Raw genomic sequence first — 18,586 nt, forward strand, 5'->3', positions numbered from 1 at the left:
GCCATTTCCAGCACAAATCCAGGTTTTCTCACCCTCCACCCCCCCACACAAATTCACTCTCCTGCTGGTGCTAGCCCATCCAAAGTGACAACTCTTTACATAATCAAGGATCTACAACCTATCCTAAAGGATGACCCAACACTCTCACAAGTCTTGGGAGACAGGCCAGTCCTTGCCTACAGACAGCCCCGCAACCTGAAGCAAATACTCACCAACAACCACATACCACACAACAGAACCACTAACCCAGGAACTTATCCTTGCAACAAAGCCCGTTGCCAATTGTGCCCACATATCTATTCAGGGGACACCATCACAGGACCTAATAACATCAGCCACACTATCAGAGGCTCGTTCACCTGCACATCCACCAATGTGATATATGCCATCATGTGCCAGCAATGCCCCTCTGCCATGTATATTGGTCAAACTGGACAGTCTCTACGTAAAAGAATAAATGGACACAAATCAGATGTCAAGAATTATAACATTCATAAACCAGTCGGAGAACACTTCAATCTCTCTGGTCACGCAATCACAGACATGAAGGTCGCTATCTTAAAACAAAAAAACTTCAAATCCAGACTCCAGCGAGAAACTGCTGAATTGGAATTCATTTGCAAATTGGATACTATTAATTTAGGCTTAAATAGAGACTGGGAGTGGCTAAGTCATTATGCAAGGTAGCCTGTTTCCTCTTGTTTTTTCCTACCCCCCCCCCCCAGATGTTCTGGTTTAACTTGGATTTAAACCTGGAGAGTGGTCAGTTTAGATGAGCTATTACCAGCAGGAGAGTGAGTTTGTGTGTGTATGGGGGTGGGGGGGATGTGAGAAAACCTTGATCTATGCAGGAAATAGCCCGACTTGATTATGTAAAGAGTTGTCACTTTGGATGGGCTAGCACCAGCAGGAGAGTGAATTTGTGTGGGGGGGTGGAGGGTGAGAAAACCTGGATTTGTGCTGGAAATGGCCCACCTGTTGATCACTTTAGATAAGCTATTACCAGCAGGACAGTGGGGTGGGAGGAGGTATTGTTTCATGATTTCTGTGTGTATATAAAGTCTGCTGCAGTTTCCACGGTAAACATCTGATGAAGTGAGCTGTAGCTCACAAAAGCTCATGCTCAAATAAATTGGTTAGTCTCTAAGGTGCCACAAGTACTCCTTTTCTTTTTGCGAATACAGACTAACACGGCTGTTCCTCTGAAACAAAGCAAAGAGGTGACTCCTCTGAGTGTTTCAGGTCACTCTGAGGCATTTACACTGCAGGCCATGAATCAGGAAGCTGCATGTCTCTTCAGATACCTGCTCAAATCAACCTGACTGTAAACAAGCCATTGTCCATGTCTGACTCAGCCCAGGGAACCAGTCTGAGTGGTTTGTGAAGAATTGTACAGAGGTGAGGAGAAGTTCATACAAATAAATGTTTCTGCTAAGACTCCAAGCTCCAAAATGCTTCACTAGTAAATATTTTGTATGATTGCCATATCTGGAGCAGTCAATTAACTAACAACACAGAAATTTGTTTTTAAAAACTTTCTCTATACATGGACACCCTCATAGACCTCAAATACACGGAGAGCAAACAGACCCAAATACAAACAGAGAGAAGGTTACACACAGCTGTGTCCTCTTCCTGATGCTCAGGGAAGCCATTCCAAAGGTCACTCCCCACCCACTGATCTACCTGTCCTGCCTCAGTCACCACAATTCTTTGGTAACCTGCCAAACAGGTTCACATTCCAAACCCACAGGGACATTCTGCAGAAAGGCAGCAAGGCCAAGGCCTGGTGAATCCCCTGATTCCACAGCCAGAAAATTCACCCCAGCCATGCCACCGGCATCCAGAATCTGAGCTCTTGGCCCGGCCCACTGTGGCAATGTACAGGGGCCATTAAAACCTGTCTCTGGCTGGGGGAGACTTTCCCCCATACAGGTGCTGTGCGACTCAGCCACAGGCTCTGCATCAAAGGGCCCCTTGCAAGCCCCACCACGAGGGGTGTGCTGGGAGTGTAGCTGGGGTCTAGCGGGGCTGGGAGGGAATGTGCTGCAGGCAGAAAGAGGTGGGTCCATACTGTTAACACTATGGTCATTTTTGACAGTGCCGCCTCCTATAGGCAGCCCACACTGGGCTCCTATGACTTAGGGTAGCTCCCCTGGCTACCTTAAATTACACTGGGGGATATTTTATCCCCTCCCTCCCCTCAGAACAGCCTGGAATCCCAAGGATGCAAAAGTGGTGTCAAGCGACCTTTGCCATCTCTCCCCCAGAGCTGTGAGTTCTGTGGTGCACATCCCAGAGGCCCGGCACAGTATCGCACCCTGTGTTTCTAGACCTTGTGTTTGCAGAGATAACCCTGAAAAGGAACTGTGTGTAAGTGATACAGTGGTGCTTGCCTGAGTCTGCAGGCAGCCTGAAACAATAGCGCTAAGAAATGGGAACTTCTCCATTCCTCACAGCTCAGTGAACTCATGATGCCACAGAATTCAGCGTGTCTGCCACAGAATTCACAGGTTGCCCTAAGTTTTATCCTCTGTGTCCCTGCCCTGCAGCAGACAGGAGTGGGGGGATCCACCCCCTCACCTAAACAGCCAACGCCCCAGTCAGAGAAGGAATCTTCCCTCCCTCTTTCAAACAGTTGCAATAGTCCAACCAACACTGAGCAAACACACCCTGGATGCTTCAGTTTTCACCACTGTTACCAGCATCATATCTGTAACCCTTCTGCCCATCAGAGTTGGCAGCAACAAGGGCCGGGTTCAATATCTAGGGGATCCATTCCAATAACACAATGCAAACCGGCTCGAGCCCCCACCCAGTGACCTGGGACAAATATATACCACCCCCGCTGGGCGCCTCCAAGAGGCAATACTTCCCCTCTCGCAAGCTAGTCTGAGTGTAGCAAAAGCCTTTTAATAACAGAGAGAAACAATGTGGCATTATGTTGGGGAAACACCACCAACAGGATTCGTAACACAACCCATGAGCAAAAAACCCACCCCAAGCAAATTGGGGCATGCCCTTTTCCCTTTGGTTCTTGAGTCCAGCAACCCCAAATCACCGAAAGTCCCAAAAGTCCAATGCCCCAAAAGTCTCTGTCCCTGGTCAGGGCAGCCCCAGAGTTCGAAAGTTTATCTGCGGAGCTTTACCTCCCAACCTGGGTGGAAATGGGACGGGGGTAAGAGGCACCTTACATGATCTGAAGCTGACCGCCCCATAGCTCCATAGCAGCGCTCCGCTCCGCTCCGCCAGCCGCCCCACAAACTCCTTCGCTCAGCTGCGCTCCGCTCCGCCAGCCGCCCCACGAACTCCTTCGCTCAGCTGTGCTCCACTCCGCCGCCGCCCCACGAACTCCTTCGCTCAGCTCCACAGCCCACAAGCAGCTCCTGCCATCCACAAACTGCTCCACCAGCCGGTTCGCAAGGCACTCCAGCCGGCCCGCCAACTGCTCCACAATATATCTTCAGGCTCCCCCACTACTTAACACAACACTCAGTGATTTCAGCTCTTAGGTGAATTCAGCTTGTAGTAGGGGAGCCCCAGTGCTGGTGCACTGTCAGCCCAAAATGAGCTCAGCAGCCTATAACTAGACTTCTAATGAAATCAAAATTAGCTCTGATATTCCACAGTGGAGAGAGGAGGAAGTGTAATTAGCATGCAAGGCCCTCACCAAGGGGCTCATGCCACCAAGTATTAGTACTTATCCCCAGCCTCTCTCCATTCACATAGTTTTGGAACCCATGACCCTTGCCTAGCGAGTGCTACTAAGTTGATGGTGAATCCCTCCATCATAACAAAAGGCCACATACAGTTCCAAGCACAGTTCCCATAATCAGGGTAATAACAATTTATTCTTCCTGCCCCAATAACAGAGACACTGGGGATCCCACAGCAGCCAAAGTGACCATTTGGGCAGCTATGGTCTCATTCTAGGCATGGTGGGTGTGCCTATGCAAATGAGATCGGCCCCTGAAGTTCTTTTCCACAACTTGCCACACCTCACCACCAGATGTCAGGGTGGAGCTCATCCTGACACTGCTTATATATCCATTCTTGAGCGAGCTGAGAGGGGAGCTAGCAAACGGCCCATCACCAGCTCATCTAGCTGGAGCTCACTCTAGCCATGGCTTGTTTTCTGGATTGAGGCCAGGCCATTGAACTTCAGCTGCTTTAGAGGCACTGATGGATGATCTCCTTCTGTCACTGGACAAGTGGTTAGAAACTCACCAAGGAGCTATGAACTCCTGCTGACATGATGCTGTAAACGAGCGGCATTCCCACTCCGCTCCAGAGTCTGCACATGCTGTGTGGGGTCAAACTCACCCCTCCCCTGGGACTTTGCCTTATTCACAAGGTAACTCTCAATAACACAGTCTGGCTTTTCCTAGGACTCCTCGCGTGTTCCAGCAGAGAATGGGCGCACCAGGTTCTGGGGTAGCTGACAACGGGACATGCTCACAGAGGTTAAGGGCCCTGGCTAGCCCCTTAACCCAATGGGAGTTAAGTGCCTAAACAGAGTAAGCACTTTTGAAAATCCCACAAGGTACATATCTGCATCTTTAGGTTCCTAAATACCTCTGAAAATCTGGCCTTACATCCCTCCCTGCTTACCTAAAGGAGGAGTTATACAAACCAAACCAAACACAACACCAGAAATCACACCCAGAATTCCTCCTCTGACATTCCACCCAGAGATCCGTCACGGGCCAACTTTCCCAACGCAAGCCTCCTGCACAGGGATTCATGCCACTTTTCTTGTGCATTGAAAATGGCAGGCTTCCAACCTTCTGCAGTCTAGACCAGAGGAGGGAGCTCCAGATCTTCAGCTCAACAACCTGGACTTTCTAATTTTGCCTAGAACATGCCTGGCAAGAGCTGGAAGCTTTGGTTTGCTGGAATGCTGGGCAATCCCAGTGAATATGTGATTGGTTCCAATCCCAGGCTCACCGCGCTCATACTGTGGCTCTCATTGAGGACTTATCTCCGTGGCTAGGACCAGGGCTTGGTCCTATACTACAGAGTTAGATCAACATAAGGCAGTTTACATCAAACTAATTATGTCAGTGTAAGTGCCCTGCTATACTGATAAAATAACTCCACCTCCATGAGAGGCGCAGGGATTATGTGGGTGTAGTTAGGCCGATGCAATGTGTGTGTAGACACTGTCTCACTTACATCAGCTGTTGGCTGTCATTCTTGTCAGTTCCATGGCTCCACTGGCTAGAAAGCCAGGCTGTTCCGAGGGCAGGTAGGGGGCTCCAGATAGGGCCCAGCTGCCTTGAGGCTCCCCTGTCCTAGCTTGGCTGTGCCCTCTGTGCTTGGAGCTTGGATGCCCCGCCCCACTCCCAGCCTAGCTGCTGCCCAGGCTTCCTGCTCTGAGCTGGGCTGAGCCTGCCCTGCTCCATGCTGCCAGCCAGACTGCTGTCCGGAGGCTCCCCGCTCCCTGTGGGGAGCGAGCCCTGGTGAGGTCACTAGCTCAGCGCTGAGAAGAAAGCAGCAGGATAAAAGGCTGAACCAGGGAGCAGGAAGGGGGCTCCTCATAACTGCTGCTATGCTGTGATGCACCATAAAAAGTAATAAAGACACTTGGTGGAGGTTCCCTGGCAGACTGCAGGCCGCTTAATTCCCACAGAGGTCTGCCAGCCAGGGGTTGCAGGAACTGATGGGGGAGCCCACTCATAGTTAGACATTTAAAAATGAACATTGCCTGCAATCTCTCCATGACACTTCATGCTGTAAATTGTGACTGACAACACACTTTTATGTCTTGTCAGATAATAAAAACCATGTTGTATATTAACCTATTTGCCAACATATTTTCCCATGTAATAACACAATAAGATTGGATAAGAAATCACAGTAATTACACATAATTCAGAGAGAAATAGGGAAAGGAATGCAGATATTTCTGAAGGAAATTTTAGGGAAAAATTATCTATTCTTAGATTAACACAGGGAAATTTTAAAAACCAGGAAAAACAAATAGCTTCAACAGCCCATGCCACCCAGACACCAGCAGACCGGATAAAAACACAAATGAATCCATCAAAAGATAATTTTAGGATATTTATTTTGAAATATTCAAGGTAAGTTTAGGGCACACTGCCATGAATGGTATATTGTAAATAAAGCTTCAAAACTGAATTATTACATTGAAAATATTCATAAAGCATGTTTAAAAAAATAGTCCTAGCAAGGCCATGTGATGGGCCTCCCCACATACTCTGCTCAGCTCGCTCTTCAAGAAATTAGGTTCAATCACTAATTTCAAGGAAATAGACCAATCAATCACTATTTTTACAGCAAAAACAATGAGGAGTCCTTGTGGCACCTTAGAGACAACAAATGTATTTGGGCATAAGCTTTCGTGGGCTAAAACCCACTTCATCAGATGCATGGAGTGGAAAATACAGTAGAGAAGTATAAATACACAGCATATGAAAAGATGAGAGTTGACTTACCAAGTGGAGGGTCAATGCTAATGAGCCAATTCAATTAAGGTGGAAGTGGGCTATTCTCAGCAGTTGACAAGAAGGGAGGAAAGATCACTTTTGTAGTGCTAATGAGTTCAATGTAATCAAGGGAGTGGGAGTGCTTTGTTCCAGGTTGGCCTTGAGTGGGCCTGAGTGTTATAAAAAGGCAGCCAGTTGCGAACCAGCAGAGAGGCTAAGAGAGGGAGTTTGACTGGATGATTTAGTTGCGGATTGGTCCTGCTTTGAGCAGGGGGTTGGACGAGATGACCTCTTGAGGTCCCTTCCAACCCTGATATTCTATGATTCTATGACTGGGAGTTCGCCTGGGGAGAGCCCACTGAGGCTTTCATCTTGCAGGCTTCTCTATGTAGGTTTCAGAGTAGCAGTCGTGTTAGTCTGTATTCGCAAAAAGAAAAGGAGTACTTCTGGCACCTTAGAGACTAACAAATTTATTTGAGCATAAGTTGCACCCGATGAAGTGAGCTGTAGCTCACGAAAGCTTATGCTCAAATAAATTTGTTAGTCTCTAAGGTGCCAGAAGTACTCCTTTTCTTTTTGCTTCTCTGTGTAGTGACTGCAAGAGTTGAGGAAGCTCATAGAAGGAAGGTAATATGGATGGTGAGCATTCAGCTGTTGTGACCTGCACAGGTTGTGCTATGTTTGACTTTCTTCCACAGGACAGAAGCGACTTTGTCTCTACAAAGTGCAAGCTGGTCTTCATATTGGAAGAGAAGGTTCAAGGTCTGGAGAAACAAGGATCGACCCTGTGTTGCATAAGAGAAAATGAAGATTTCCTGGACAGATGTCAGGATCTGGTTCTACGGGAACAACATTCTGAGGAATCAGAGGAGGCTGCGCAGTGGGGACAGAAGGACGATGAAGAAAATTGGCAGCATGTGACCTCCAGAAGAAGAAAGAGGAGCATCCATGTACCAGTAATGCAGATACAGGTGAGCAACTGTTTTCATGTTCTCTCCACTGGTACTAATGCGGAGAGTGGACTAGATGATACATCTGAGGGAAGGGAGCAGAAGGAGACTCCACAAATTGGAAGGCATGAGATGCAGTCTCTTAGGGAAGGGGGTTCCACAACCGCCACTCCCAAGAGAAGGAGGTGGGTGGTGGTGGTTGGGGACTCCCTCCTAAGGGGGACTGAGTCATCTATCTGCTGCCCCGACCGGGAAAACCGAGAAGTCTGATGCTTGCCAGGAGCTAGGGTTCACGATGTGACGGAGAGACTGCCGAGACTCATCAAGCCTTCAGATCGCTACCCTTTCCTGCTTCTCCACGTGGACACCAATGATACTGCTAAGAATGACATTGAGAGGATCACTGCAGACTATGTGGCTCTGAGAAGAAGGATAAAGGAGTTTGAGGTGCAAGTGGTCTTCTCGTCCATACTCCCTGTGGAAGGAAAAGGCCCAGGTAAAGACTGTCAAATCATGGAAGTCAACGAATGGCTATGCAGATGGTGTCGGAGGGAAGGCTTTGGATTCTTTGATCATGGGATGCTGTTCCAAGAAGGAGGAGTGCTAGGGAGAGACGGGCTCCACCTAACAAAGAGAGGGAAGAGTATCTTTGAAAGCAGGCTGGCTAACCTAGTGAGGAGGGCTTTAAACTAGGTTCACCAGGGGAAGGAGACCAAAGCCCTGAAGTAAATGGGGAAGTGGGATACCAGGAGGAAGCACTACCAGGAGAGCGCAAGGGGGAGGACTCCTGCCTCATACTGAGAAAGCAGGATGATCAGCAAGTTATCTTAAGTGCCTATACACAAATGCAAGAAGCCTGGGAAACAAGCAGGGAGAACTGGAAGTCCTGGCACAGTCAAGGAATTATGATGTGATTGGAATAACAGAGACTTGGTGGGACATGACTGGAGTACTGTTATGGATGGATATAAACTGTTCAGGAAGGACAGGTAGGGTAGAAAAGGTGGGGGAGTTGCATTGTACGTGAGCTCTGAGCAGTCATACTGCTCTCTTAAGTATGAAACTGCAGAAACACCTGAGAGTCTCTGGATTAAGTTTAGAAGTGTGAGCAACAAAGGTGATCTTGTGGTGGGAGTCTGCTATAGACCACAAGACCAGGGGGATGAGGTGGATGAGGCTTTCTTCCGGCAACTAACAGAAGTTACTAGATCACAGGCCCTGGTTCTTATGGGAGATTTCAATCACCCTGATATCTGCTGGGAGAGCAATACAGCAGTGCACAGACAATCCAGGAAGTTTTTGGAAAGTGTAGAGGACAATTTCCTGGTGCAAGTGTCAGAGGAACCAACTAGGGGCAGAGCTCTTGATCTGCTGCTCACAAACCGGGAAGAATTAGTAGGGGAAGCAAAAGTGGATGGGAACCTCGGAGGCAGTGACCATGAGATAGTCGAGTTCAGGATCCTGACACAAGGAAGAAAGGAGAGCAGCAGCATATGGACCCTGGACTTCAGAAAAGCAGACTTTGACTCCCTCAGGGAACTGATGGGCAGGATCCCCTGGGAGAATAACATGAGGGGGAAAGGAGTCCAGGAGAGCTGGCTGTATTTTAAAGAATCCTTGAGACTGCAGGAACAAACCATCCCAATGTGTAGAAAGAATAGTAAATATGGCAGGCGACCAGCTTGGCTTAACAGTGAAATCCTTGCTGATCTTAAACACAAAAAAGAAGTTTACAAGAAGTGGAAGCTTGGACAAATCACCAGGGAGGAGTAAAAAATATTGCTCAGGCATGCAGGAGTGAAATCAGATAATCACACTTGGAGTTGTAGATAGCAAGAGATGTTAAGAGTAACAAGAAGGGTTTATTCAGGTATGTTAGGAACAAGAAGGTGGTCAGGGAAAGCGTGGGCCCCTTATTGAATGAGGGAGGCAACCTAGTGACAGAGGATGTGGAAAAAGCTAATGTACTCAATGCTTTTTTTGCCTCTGTCTTCACGAACAAGGTCAGCTCCCAGACTACTGCACTGGGCAGCACAGCATGGGGAGGAGGTGACCAGCTCTCTGTGGAGAAAGAAGTGGTTCAGTACTATTTAGAAAAGTTGGATGAGCACAAGCCCATGGGGCCGGATGCATTGCATCCGAGGGTGCTAAAGGAGTTGGCGGATGTGATTGCAGAGACATTGGCCATTATCTTTGAAAACTCATGGCAATCAGGGGAGGTCCTGGATGACTGGAAAAAGGCTAATGTAGTGCCCATCTTTTAAAAAAGGGATGAAGGAAGATCCGGGAAACTACAGGCCAGTCAGCCTCACCTTAGTCCCTGGAAAAATCATGGAGCAGGTCTTCAAGGAATCAATGTTGAAGCACTTGGAGGAGAAGAAAGTGACCAGGAACAGTCAGCATGGATTCACCAAGGGCAAGTCATGCCTGACTAACCTAATTGCCCTCTATGACGAGATAACTGGCTCTGTGGATGAGGGGAAAAGCAGTGGACGTGTTATTCCTTGACTTTAGCAGAGTTTTTGATACGGTTTCCCACAGTATTCTTGCCAGCAAGTTAAAGAAGTATGGGCTGGATGAATGGACTATAAGGTGGATAGAAATTTTGCTGGATCTTAGGGCTCAACGGGTAGTGATCAATGGCTCCATGTCTAGTTGGCAGCCCGTATCAAGCGGAATGCCCCAAGGGTTGATCCTGGGGCCGCTTTTGTTCAATATCTTCATTAATGATCTGGAGGATGGCATGGATTGCACTCTCAGCAAGTTTGCAGATGACACTAAACTGGGAGGAGTGGTAGATATGCTGGAGGGTAGGGATAGGATACAGAGGGACCCAGAAAAATTGGAGGATTGAGCCAAAAGAAACCTGATGGAGGTTCAACAAGGACAAGTGCAGAGTCCTGCACTTAGGATGGAAGAATCCCAGGCACTGCTACAGACTAGGGACTGAATGACTAGGCAGCAGTTCTGCAGAAAAGGACCTAAGGGTTACAGTGGACGAGAAGCTGGACATGAATCAACAGTGTGCCCTTGTTGCCAAGAAGCCTAATGGCATTTTGGGCTATATAAGTAGGAGCATTGCCAGCTGATCGAGGGACGTGATCATTCCCCTCTATTCGGCATTAGTGAGACCTCATCTGTAGTACTGTGTCCAGTTTAGGGCCCCACACTACAAGAAGGATGTGGAAAAATTGGAAAAAGTCCAGCGGAGGGCAACAAAAATGATTAGGGGGCTGGAGCACATGACTTATGAGGACAGACTGAGGGAACTGGGATTGTTTAGTCTGAGGAAGAGAAGAATGAGGGGGGATTTGATAGCAGCCTTCAACTACCTGAAAGGGGGTTCCAAAGAGGATGGTTCTACTGTTCTCAGTGATAGCAGATGACAGAACAAAGAGTAATGGACTCAAATTGCAGTGAGGGAGGTTTAGGTTGGATATTAGAAAAAACTTTTTCACTAGGAGGGTGGTGAAGCACTGGAATGGATTATGAAGGGAGGTGGTGGAATCTCCTTCCTTAGAAGTTTTTAAGGCCTGGCTTGAAAAAGCCCTGGCTGGGATGATTTAGTTCGGGATTGTTCCTGCTTTGATCAGGGGGTTGGGACTTCTACACAGCCCACAGCAGTGAGTCCCACAGCCAGGTCCTCAGACTCAGGTTTGTGGGGCTCACACTCTAGCACTAAATATATCCATATAGACCTTCGGGGTAGGCTGGAGCTGGGGCTCTGAAGCCCAGGGAGCGGGGGCTTCAAACCCAAGCTTCAGCCCCAGACACAACGTCTACACAGCTGTGTTTAATGCTGAGAAGGAATCTTCTTTGGTCCTTCTGGTCAGATGCCGACGTAGGTCATTTGAACTGCTTAACCCTTTACAGGTAAGGCAATCCGGTACAGCTGCCAAGGAGGGATTTTAGGCTACTGAATGGGCTGGCATATATAAAGGTTGCTACCCTTCCCCCTATATTCATGACGCCCCCCCCCCCAAATCACAGATGGTGCTGGACAGCCTGTTCCACACTGGATGTGATTTCTTCCTGGAGCTCTAGGAGAAACCAGAGTTAATAAGACACATACACCCCTAAGAATACTACTGATTATATAAAAACTAAACATTATTTCCCACATTTCAAGTACTATAATGACTTAGACTATAGGGACAGTTTTAACCAGCTGATTCTGGGAAACTTTCACAGGAGACTCCATCAGCCACTTTGTTAGGAGCTCCTGAAATGTGTTGTATTTCAAAATCAAAATCTTGAAGAGCTAAACTCCACCAAAGAAGTTTCTTGTTATTTTCCTTGACCATATGAAGCCACTTCAGCACAGCATGGTCGGTCTGCAGGTGGAAATGCCGTCCCGAAATGTATGGGCGTAGCTTTTCCAGAGTGTACACAATGGCGTAACATTCCTTCTCTGTGATTGACCAGTGGCTTTCCCTCTCAGACAGTTTCTTGTGGAGAAACACGACAGGATGGAATTCTTGATTCAGTCCTTCCTGCATTAAAACTGCTCCCACACCACTAGGAAAGGTTTGTCAAAGTCTGGGGCTCTTAGCACAGGGTCAGACACGAGTGTCGCTTTAAGCTGGTTAAAGGCCTTCTGACACTCTTCAGTCCACTGAACGGCATTTGGCTGTTTCTTTTTGGTCGGGTCGGTCAGTGGGGCAGCGATTTAGCTGTAGTGCGCTACAAATTGCCTATAATATCCGGCCAAGCCTAAGAAGGATTGGACCTGTTTCTCTGACTTTGGGACAGACCACTTTTGGATAGCATTCATTTTGGCCTGTAGGGGGGTGATAATTCCTTGACCCACCTGGTGTCCAAGGTAAGTCACCTGGTGTCCAAGGTAAGTTAAGCCTATTTGACACTTTTCAGCCTTAACAGCGGGTCCTGCGTCCTTTACGCGCTCGAAGACTTTTCTTAGATGCTCCAAGTGTTCTGCCCATGAATCAGAAAATATGGCCACATTGTCAAGGCAGGTGACTGCAGATTCTCCCAATCCCACTAGGAGACTATCTTCAAGTTTCTGGAAAGTGGCGGGTGCATTTCGCAGCGTGAAAGGGAGCACATTAAATTCATACAGCCCCTTATCGGTGATGGAGGCTGACCTTTCCTTGGCAGATTCATCTAGCGGTATTTGCCAGTACCCCTTGGTTAAGTCTAAGGTGGAGATGAACTGGGCACATCCCAGTTTCTCCAACAGCTCATCTGTGCGTGGCATTGGATAGTTATCTGGGCGAGTTACAACATTTAGTTTACGGTAGTCCACACAAAAGTGGATTTCCCCATCTAGTTGGCCAAGTCCTCTCCCAGCAGCATGGGAATTGGATCATCATCATAGACTGCAAAAGTCCACATTCCTGACCAGCCCTTGTATTGGATAGGCAACCTAGCGGTAGGCAGGTTCAAACAGTCTGACTTGAAGGGTTGAATCGTCACTTGGACCTCTGGGTTGATGAATTTGGAGTCCACTAAGGATTGGTGGATAGCTGACACCTGTGCTCCAGTGTCTCTCCATGCGATAATCTTCTTCCCGCCCACACTCACAGTTTCCTTTTGTTCTGGGGGATCTGTGAGGCATCTGGGCTTGAGGACCTTTGGTGTGACCCTGGTGCAATGAACTGCAGTCTGTTCAGGTTCTTGGGGCAGTTGGCCTTCACATGCCCCAGCTCATTACATTTAAAACATCGCCCAGCTGACTGGTCACTGGGGCGAGGTGGGTTGCTGGAGAATGGTGTGGTGAGACGATAAGGTGTCTGGGGTTTTCCTTGGGGAGTAGGGGGGGCCTTGGGCTGCCCCTGGTGGTAGGGTATTGGTTCGGGGCATCCATTCTGGTATCTGCCCAAACTGTGAGCAGGGTTGTTCCTCTCTGCTACCTCCACCCATCTTGTTCCAATTTGCCCTGCCTCTCTGACGGTCTGGGACTGCTCATATTGATCAGCATAAGCAGCAAGACTTTCTGCTGAGTCCATCTTCTTATCCCATTGTCATAAATATAAAGGGAAGGGTAAACCCCTTTAAAATCCCTCCTGGCCAGAGGAAAAATCCTCTCACCTGTAAAGAGTTAAGAAGCTAAAGGTAACCTCGCTGGCACCTGACCAAAATGACCAATGAGGAGACAAGATACTTTCAAAAGCTGGGAGGAGGGAGAAAAACAAAGGGTCTGGGTCTGTCTGTGTGATGCTTTTGCCGGGGACAGAACAGGAATGGAGTCTTAGAACTTAGTAAATAATCTAGCTAGGTATGTGTTAGATTATGATTTCTTTAAATGGCTGAGAAAACAGCTGTGCTGAATAGAATGAATATTCCTGCCTGTGTGTCTTTTTTGTAACTTAAGGTTTTGCCTAGAGGGATTCTCTATGTTTGAATCTAATGAGCCTGTAAGGTATCTACCATCCTGATTTTACAGAGGTGATTCCTTTTTACTTCTATTAAAAGTCTTCTTGTAAGGAAACTGAATGCTTTTTCATTGTTCTAAGATCCAAGGGTTTGGATCTGTGGTCACCTATGCAAATTGGTGATGATTTTTACCAAACCTTCCCCAGGAAGTGGGGTGCAAGGGTTGGGAGGATTCTGGGGGGAAAGATATGTCCAAACTATGTTTTTTCAGGAACCCAGATAAAGTTTGGTGGTGGCAGTGGAAGTCCAGGGGCGAAAGGGTAAAATAGTTTGTACCTTGGGGAAGTTTCAACCTAAGCTGGTAAGAGTAGGCTTAGGAGGTTTTCATGCAGGTCCGCACATCTGTACCCTAGAGTTCAGAGTGGAGAAGGAACCTTAACACCCATAAACACTGTTTTACGTCATCGTTGCACAGAGTCAGGAACTGCTCCTGTACAAGCAAATCATACAGCTCTTCAAAGCTAGTTACACCTCTTCCTTTGACCCATTTATCAAAGAGATCCATCTGGTTTACATAAGCCATATTACTTACTCCAGCCCCTCTCTCAAGGGTTCTAAATTTTACTCTGTAAGTGTCAGGTGCAATTTGAAATTGTTTCAAAACCAAATCCTTAAATTTACTATAGTCAGAAGCTTCACCAATCGGCATTTTATTGAATATGTCCAGAGCTCTTCCAATCAATTTTGCAACCAAAATAGTCATCTTCTGAGTATCAGGAATAGAGTAGATGGTACACAGTCTCTCAAAGGTGATGAAATATTCAGCAATGTCAGTAGATTCCTCATATGCTGGGCATAACTGCTCCCACTGGTGGCTATTTGGAGAATTGGATCCTTCTGCATTGGGATTCTGTTTCTTCCATTCCAATATAGCCAGTTCATTGTCTTTTTCCAGCCTTTTCAGCTCCAAGGCTCTCTCATGAGCATCCTTTTGAGCCTCATATTCTTTCTCCTTTAATTCCAGGGCTCTTTCATGTTCCTTCTTTTTCTCTTCAGCCTCCAGTCTGGCTAATTCCAATTTCTTTTGGACTTCACTTTCAAATCATTTTGCTAACCTTCCTACCCTTACTATAGCCTAGCCCAAGAGCTAGAAAACAACAACAACAACAAAAAAAACACAACAGCTTGTGAATTCTCTTGCTGCAGCTTAACCACTTTGCCCTCAGGCAAAGAGGAAAAAAAAAAACTCCAGCTGCTCTAAGCTAAAAAAAAGTGACCAAATCTAAGGTCTGTTTTTCTGGTTCAAAAATGGTCCCACCACGCTGCCACCATGCCAGGGAACCCCCCCCCACACACACACACACACACACACACTCTGAACTCAGGGGTACAGATGTGGGGACCAACATAGCTTATCTTCTACCAGTTTAGGTTTAAAACTCCTTCAAGGCACAGATTCCCCCTGCCCTTGGACTGGTATCACTGCCACCACCAAGTGATTTACACAAAAGTTCAGGGAAGGGTCACTTGAGGGATCATGCAGGGGGGCAGTTGATGCTGCTGCCACTTGCTCACAGTCCCATGTTCCTGCCACTACTTCAAGTGCCACATTTAATGCTCCTGCCATGATGGAAGCCTGGCGGGGGGGGGCGGGGCACAGAAGGCCCCACTGTGAGGCAGCAGCCATGACTCCTCCTTAGCAGTTTTCCCAAGAGAACAATATTAATGGCAGGAGAGGGGAGAAGAGGGAGAGAGAGAGAAGAGAGAAGGTAGTTTCCACTTAACCCCTTTCAGAGATGGAACCAAGGCATTTCCCACAAAGAAAAACCTCAGCATCCGATGAAGTGAGCTGTAGCTCACGAAAGCTTATGCTCAAATAAATTGGTTAGTCTCTAAGGTGCCACAAGTCCTCCTTTTCTTTTTGCGAATACAGACTGACACGGCTGCTACTCTGAAACCTCACTCAGAACAGTTACATTTGCTGAAACCCCGAGTGCAAAGAAGTGCCCCAGTGACAGTCTGAAGGGAAACGAACCTTAACGTGCACACCCCAGTCATTGCATTCACTGGCAGACTCTGCCCCCTTGCGAGAGTCCCAAACAGCTCCAGCATGCATAGTACCACATTCCCCACCATGGCACTGAAGTGCAAACCCCTAACTCTGACCTTAGGCTTTCCCCTGCGGCGACAACACGTCTCCCTCCATCCCGCCTCATTTACACGCAGGAAGGGGAGGGAAAAGTAGAACTGGTTTTAAAAAAAGGAGCTGGCAGCACTCGCCAGTGTCCAGGGCAACGGCCTAGGAGACCTTTGTTCCGTTCCTGGCTCTGATCTGACCATGGGCATGTCTCTGTGCCTCAGTTCCCCTCTGGAACTCTGAGACAATGAAAACTTTCTCCTTTGTGAAGTACTTTGTGAGCTGTGGCTGAATAACTCCATATGAGAACCATGTATTGTTCCCTTTTGGAACGGCAAGTAAAACTAACAGCTCCCAGCCCCTGGGGACTGAGCAGTGATGGGATTTACATCAGGAGTGGGTGTAAGTACTTCACAGGTTTTTTCAATGTTAAATCATCAAAGGCAGAGTCCCTGAATGTAAGTGCCCCATTTCTGTAGGGGGCCGGTATTAACGTATTGGTCTCTATGTATCACAGCACTTTTACTACCTTCGGCTGGAAGAGTCCACATGGATTTAGGAATGGGGAAACATGGGTGATTTTCAAGTTGCAGATAGGAAAACCTAGAGAGCCCCTGCTGCGTTAGTGTTAACTTACATGTGAATTCCCTCAGCACTTCCATCATGCCGGGGACTCTGTATGTATCCTTCAGTTCAGCAGCACTGAGCTCTGGTCCCTGCAGCCTCACCTGCTCACTCCTACGGAGAACACAAATGCTCAGCACAGGTACCCTTGCAATGGGCTTGATAGAAATTCATGGTGAACTGAACGTGGAATCTCACCTGGCCAGTGTGCCCTTTGCATCCTAATAGGAGAGAAGAGTAAATAAGAAAGTGTTAGTGTGGTATAGATCAGCTGTTCCATGTTCACAGCACGGCTGGTTAATTTTCTGTTTCCTGAGGCTTTACAGAAGGGAAAACACCTGCAGCTCCGAGTTAAATAAAGATTTGTTATAATTAGGTAATAACAGCGGAATGGTGTATGATTACATTAGTGCTGATACACAACGCCAGCCCCAGGAAGTGCAGATATGTGCATGACTCAGTCACTAATGGTACTGTGGGTGCACTGGGTCACTAAATGGTGTATTCACTATTTCCAAACAACAATAAGAGAAATTTAATGTTCACAAAAATATTGTGCAGATTTTCCAGATACTGTGCTGAGCTGCCAAAATAAACCACAAGATTAGAAAAATTCACTGTCTGACTCATACGTATGCAGATGATGAACAGCAACTGTACTGCAAAAAGTGATGGTAAAACTGGCCTCTAGAGGCTGCAGATACTGGATAAAACGTGCTGCTCTTACTGTGAAAATGTGTTTTCTAACTGCCCTACCAATTACAAAGTCCCGCTCTGCTGCCTGGTGGGAAGAGAGAACTTTATCCGGACGCCGACACTGGATGATGTTGGGAGGAGCTCTGATACCATGGTGATGGGTAACAAGTAAGAACTTAGGAATGTTGATTGGCTAATCTTTTAGGGAAGGGGTAGTCTGTTTTTTGTCAAGGTCCAAATTTCTTGATCAAGGTATAGTCAAGGTCCAGACTCAAGAGAAAAAACAAAAAAACCCCAACAATAATGATAATAGTGCAGAAATAAAAATATTTGGAGGTCTGTTTAAAAGCGTCTGGTGGTCCAGATTTGGCTCATGGTCCGCCTATTGACTGCCCCTGCTTTAGGGGCGGCGCTGTGTCTTGCTGGATCCTGGAAAGCATCCAGCGCATGGTGGGTGGTACCCTGATAGGAACTGTAAAACCAGTCAATGGGAGTAGGATGCCTAACCTGTCTGATGCTTTTGAAAACCTCACAAGGTGCTGATCTGCCTCTCTAGGCATCTACGTACGTCTGAAAATCTGGCCCTAAGTTTCTTCAAAATGAGATGTGGGCCCCCAAGTCACTTGGTGCTTTTGATCATTCTACCCTTAGGTCCCTAACTTTAGGGAGCCTAAATATTGCTGCTAATGGTGTGTAAATCTGTGGCCGTACATAAATAAATAGTAAATCAGTAAATAATAACGATAATATGGGCGGGGGGGAGGGGAGACAGTCTGTGTTTGTTCCCATGACTGTGGGAAATCGAAAGTAAAGGGGAACTTTGTATAACTCACCTGCAGCAGCTCAGCGGCCGGCTGCTGACACTTCTCCTCTATCTCTGTGATCAGCTGCTGCAGAGAGGAGCTTTGCTGGGAGAGTTTGGTGACATTTTCTTTTAGTTTCTTCAGTCTCCCTCTCCTCCTCGGCCAGTCCCTGGAGAAAGTGTTTCTTTTACCCATTCAGAAGCAGTTGCAGTTTCTCAAATTCAGTCGAGATTCGTTGTCTCTGGCACTTTACTCTTTCCTTTAGGGAATAAAACAAACAAACAAACCCATAAATATCAGCAGAATTAGCAAGCGTATAAGGCCATTTTGGGAGAAGTGCATTAGATTTGAATGTACGTTCACAGATTCATATTTTGAGGCCAGAAGGGACCATTGTGACCATCTAGTTTGACCCCTTGCATGGCACAGGCCAGAAAATTACCCCCAGGGATTCCTGCATCAAGCCCATAACTTCTGAGTAAAGAATTAAAGAGTCAATGAAGCACGGGCATGGATTCTGCATCTCCCACTTCCTAGATGGATACCCCAACCGCTGGGCTATAGACCCATTCTCTTTTACACTCTGGC

General features: G+C 47.2%; 1 protein-coding gene across 1 annotated transcript in view; it reads right to left on the reverse strand.

The window, feature by feature from the left end:
* The window catches only part of LOC142069220 (E3 ubiquitin-protein ligase TRIM11-like), a 264,114-nt gene that overhangs the window by 207,298 nt on the left and 38,230 nt on the right, over positions 1–18,586 (reverse strand). The window contains exons 3-4 of the mRNA XM_075119727.1: positions 16,698–16,720; positions 16,513–16,613 (exon numbers count right to left, since the gene is read on the reverse strand). Of these exons, the coding sequence (XP_074975828.1) occupies positions 16,513–16,613; positions 16,698–16,720 (124 nt within the window). The remainder of the gene's footprint in view (positions 1–16,512; positions 16,614–16,697; positions 16,721–18,586) is intronic.

The sequence above is a fragment of the Caretta caretta genome, chromosome 14 (genome assembly GCF_965140235.1).
Source record: "Caretta caretta isolate rCarCar2 chromosome 14, rCarCar1.hap1, whole genome shotgun sequence".
Classification (NCBI taxonomy): Eukaryota; Metazoa; Chordata; order Testudines; family Cheloniidae; genus Caretta; species Caretta caretta.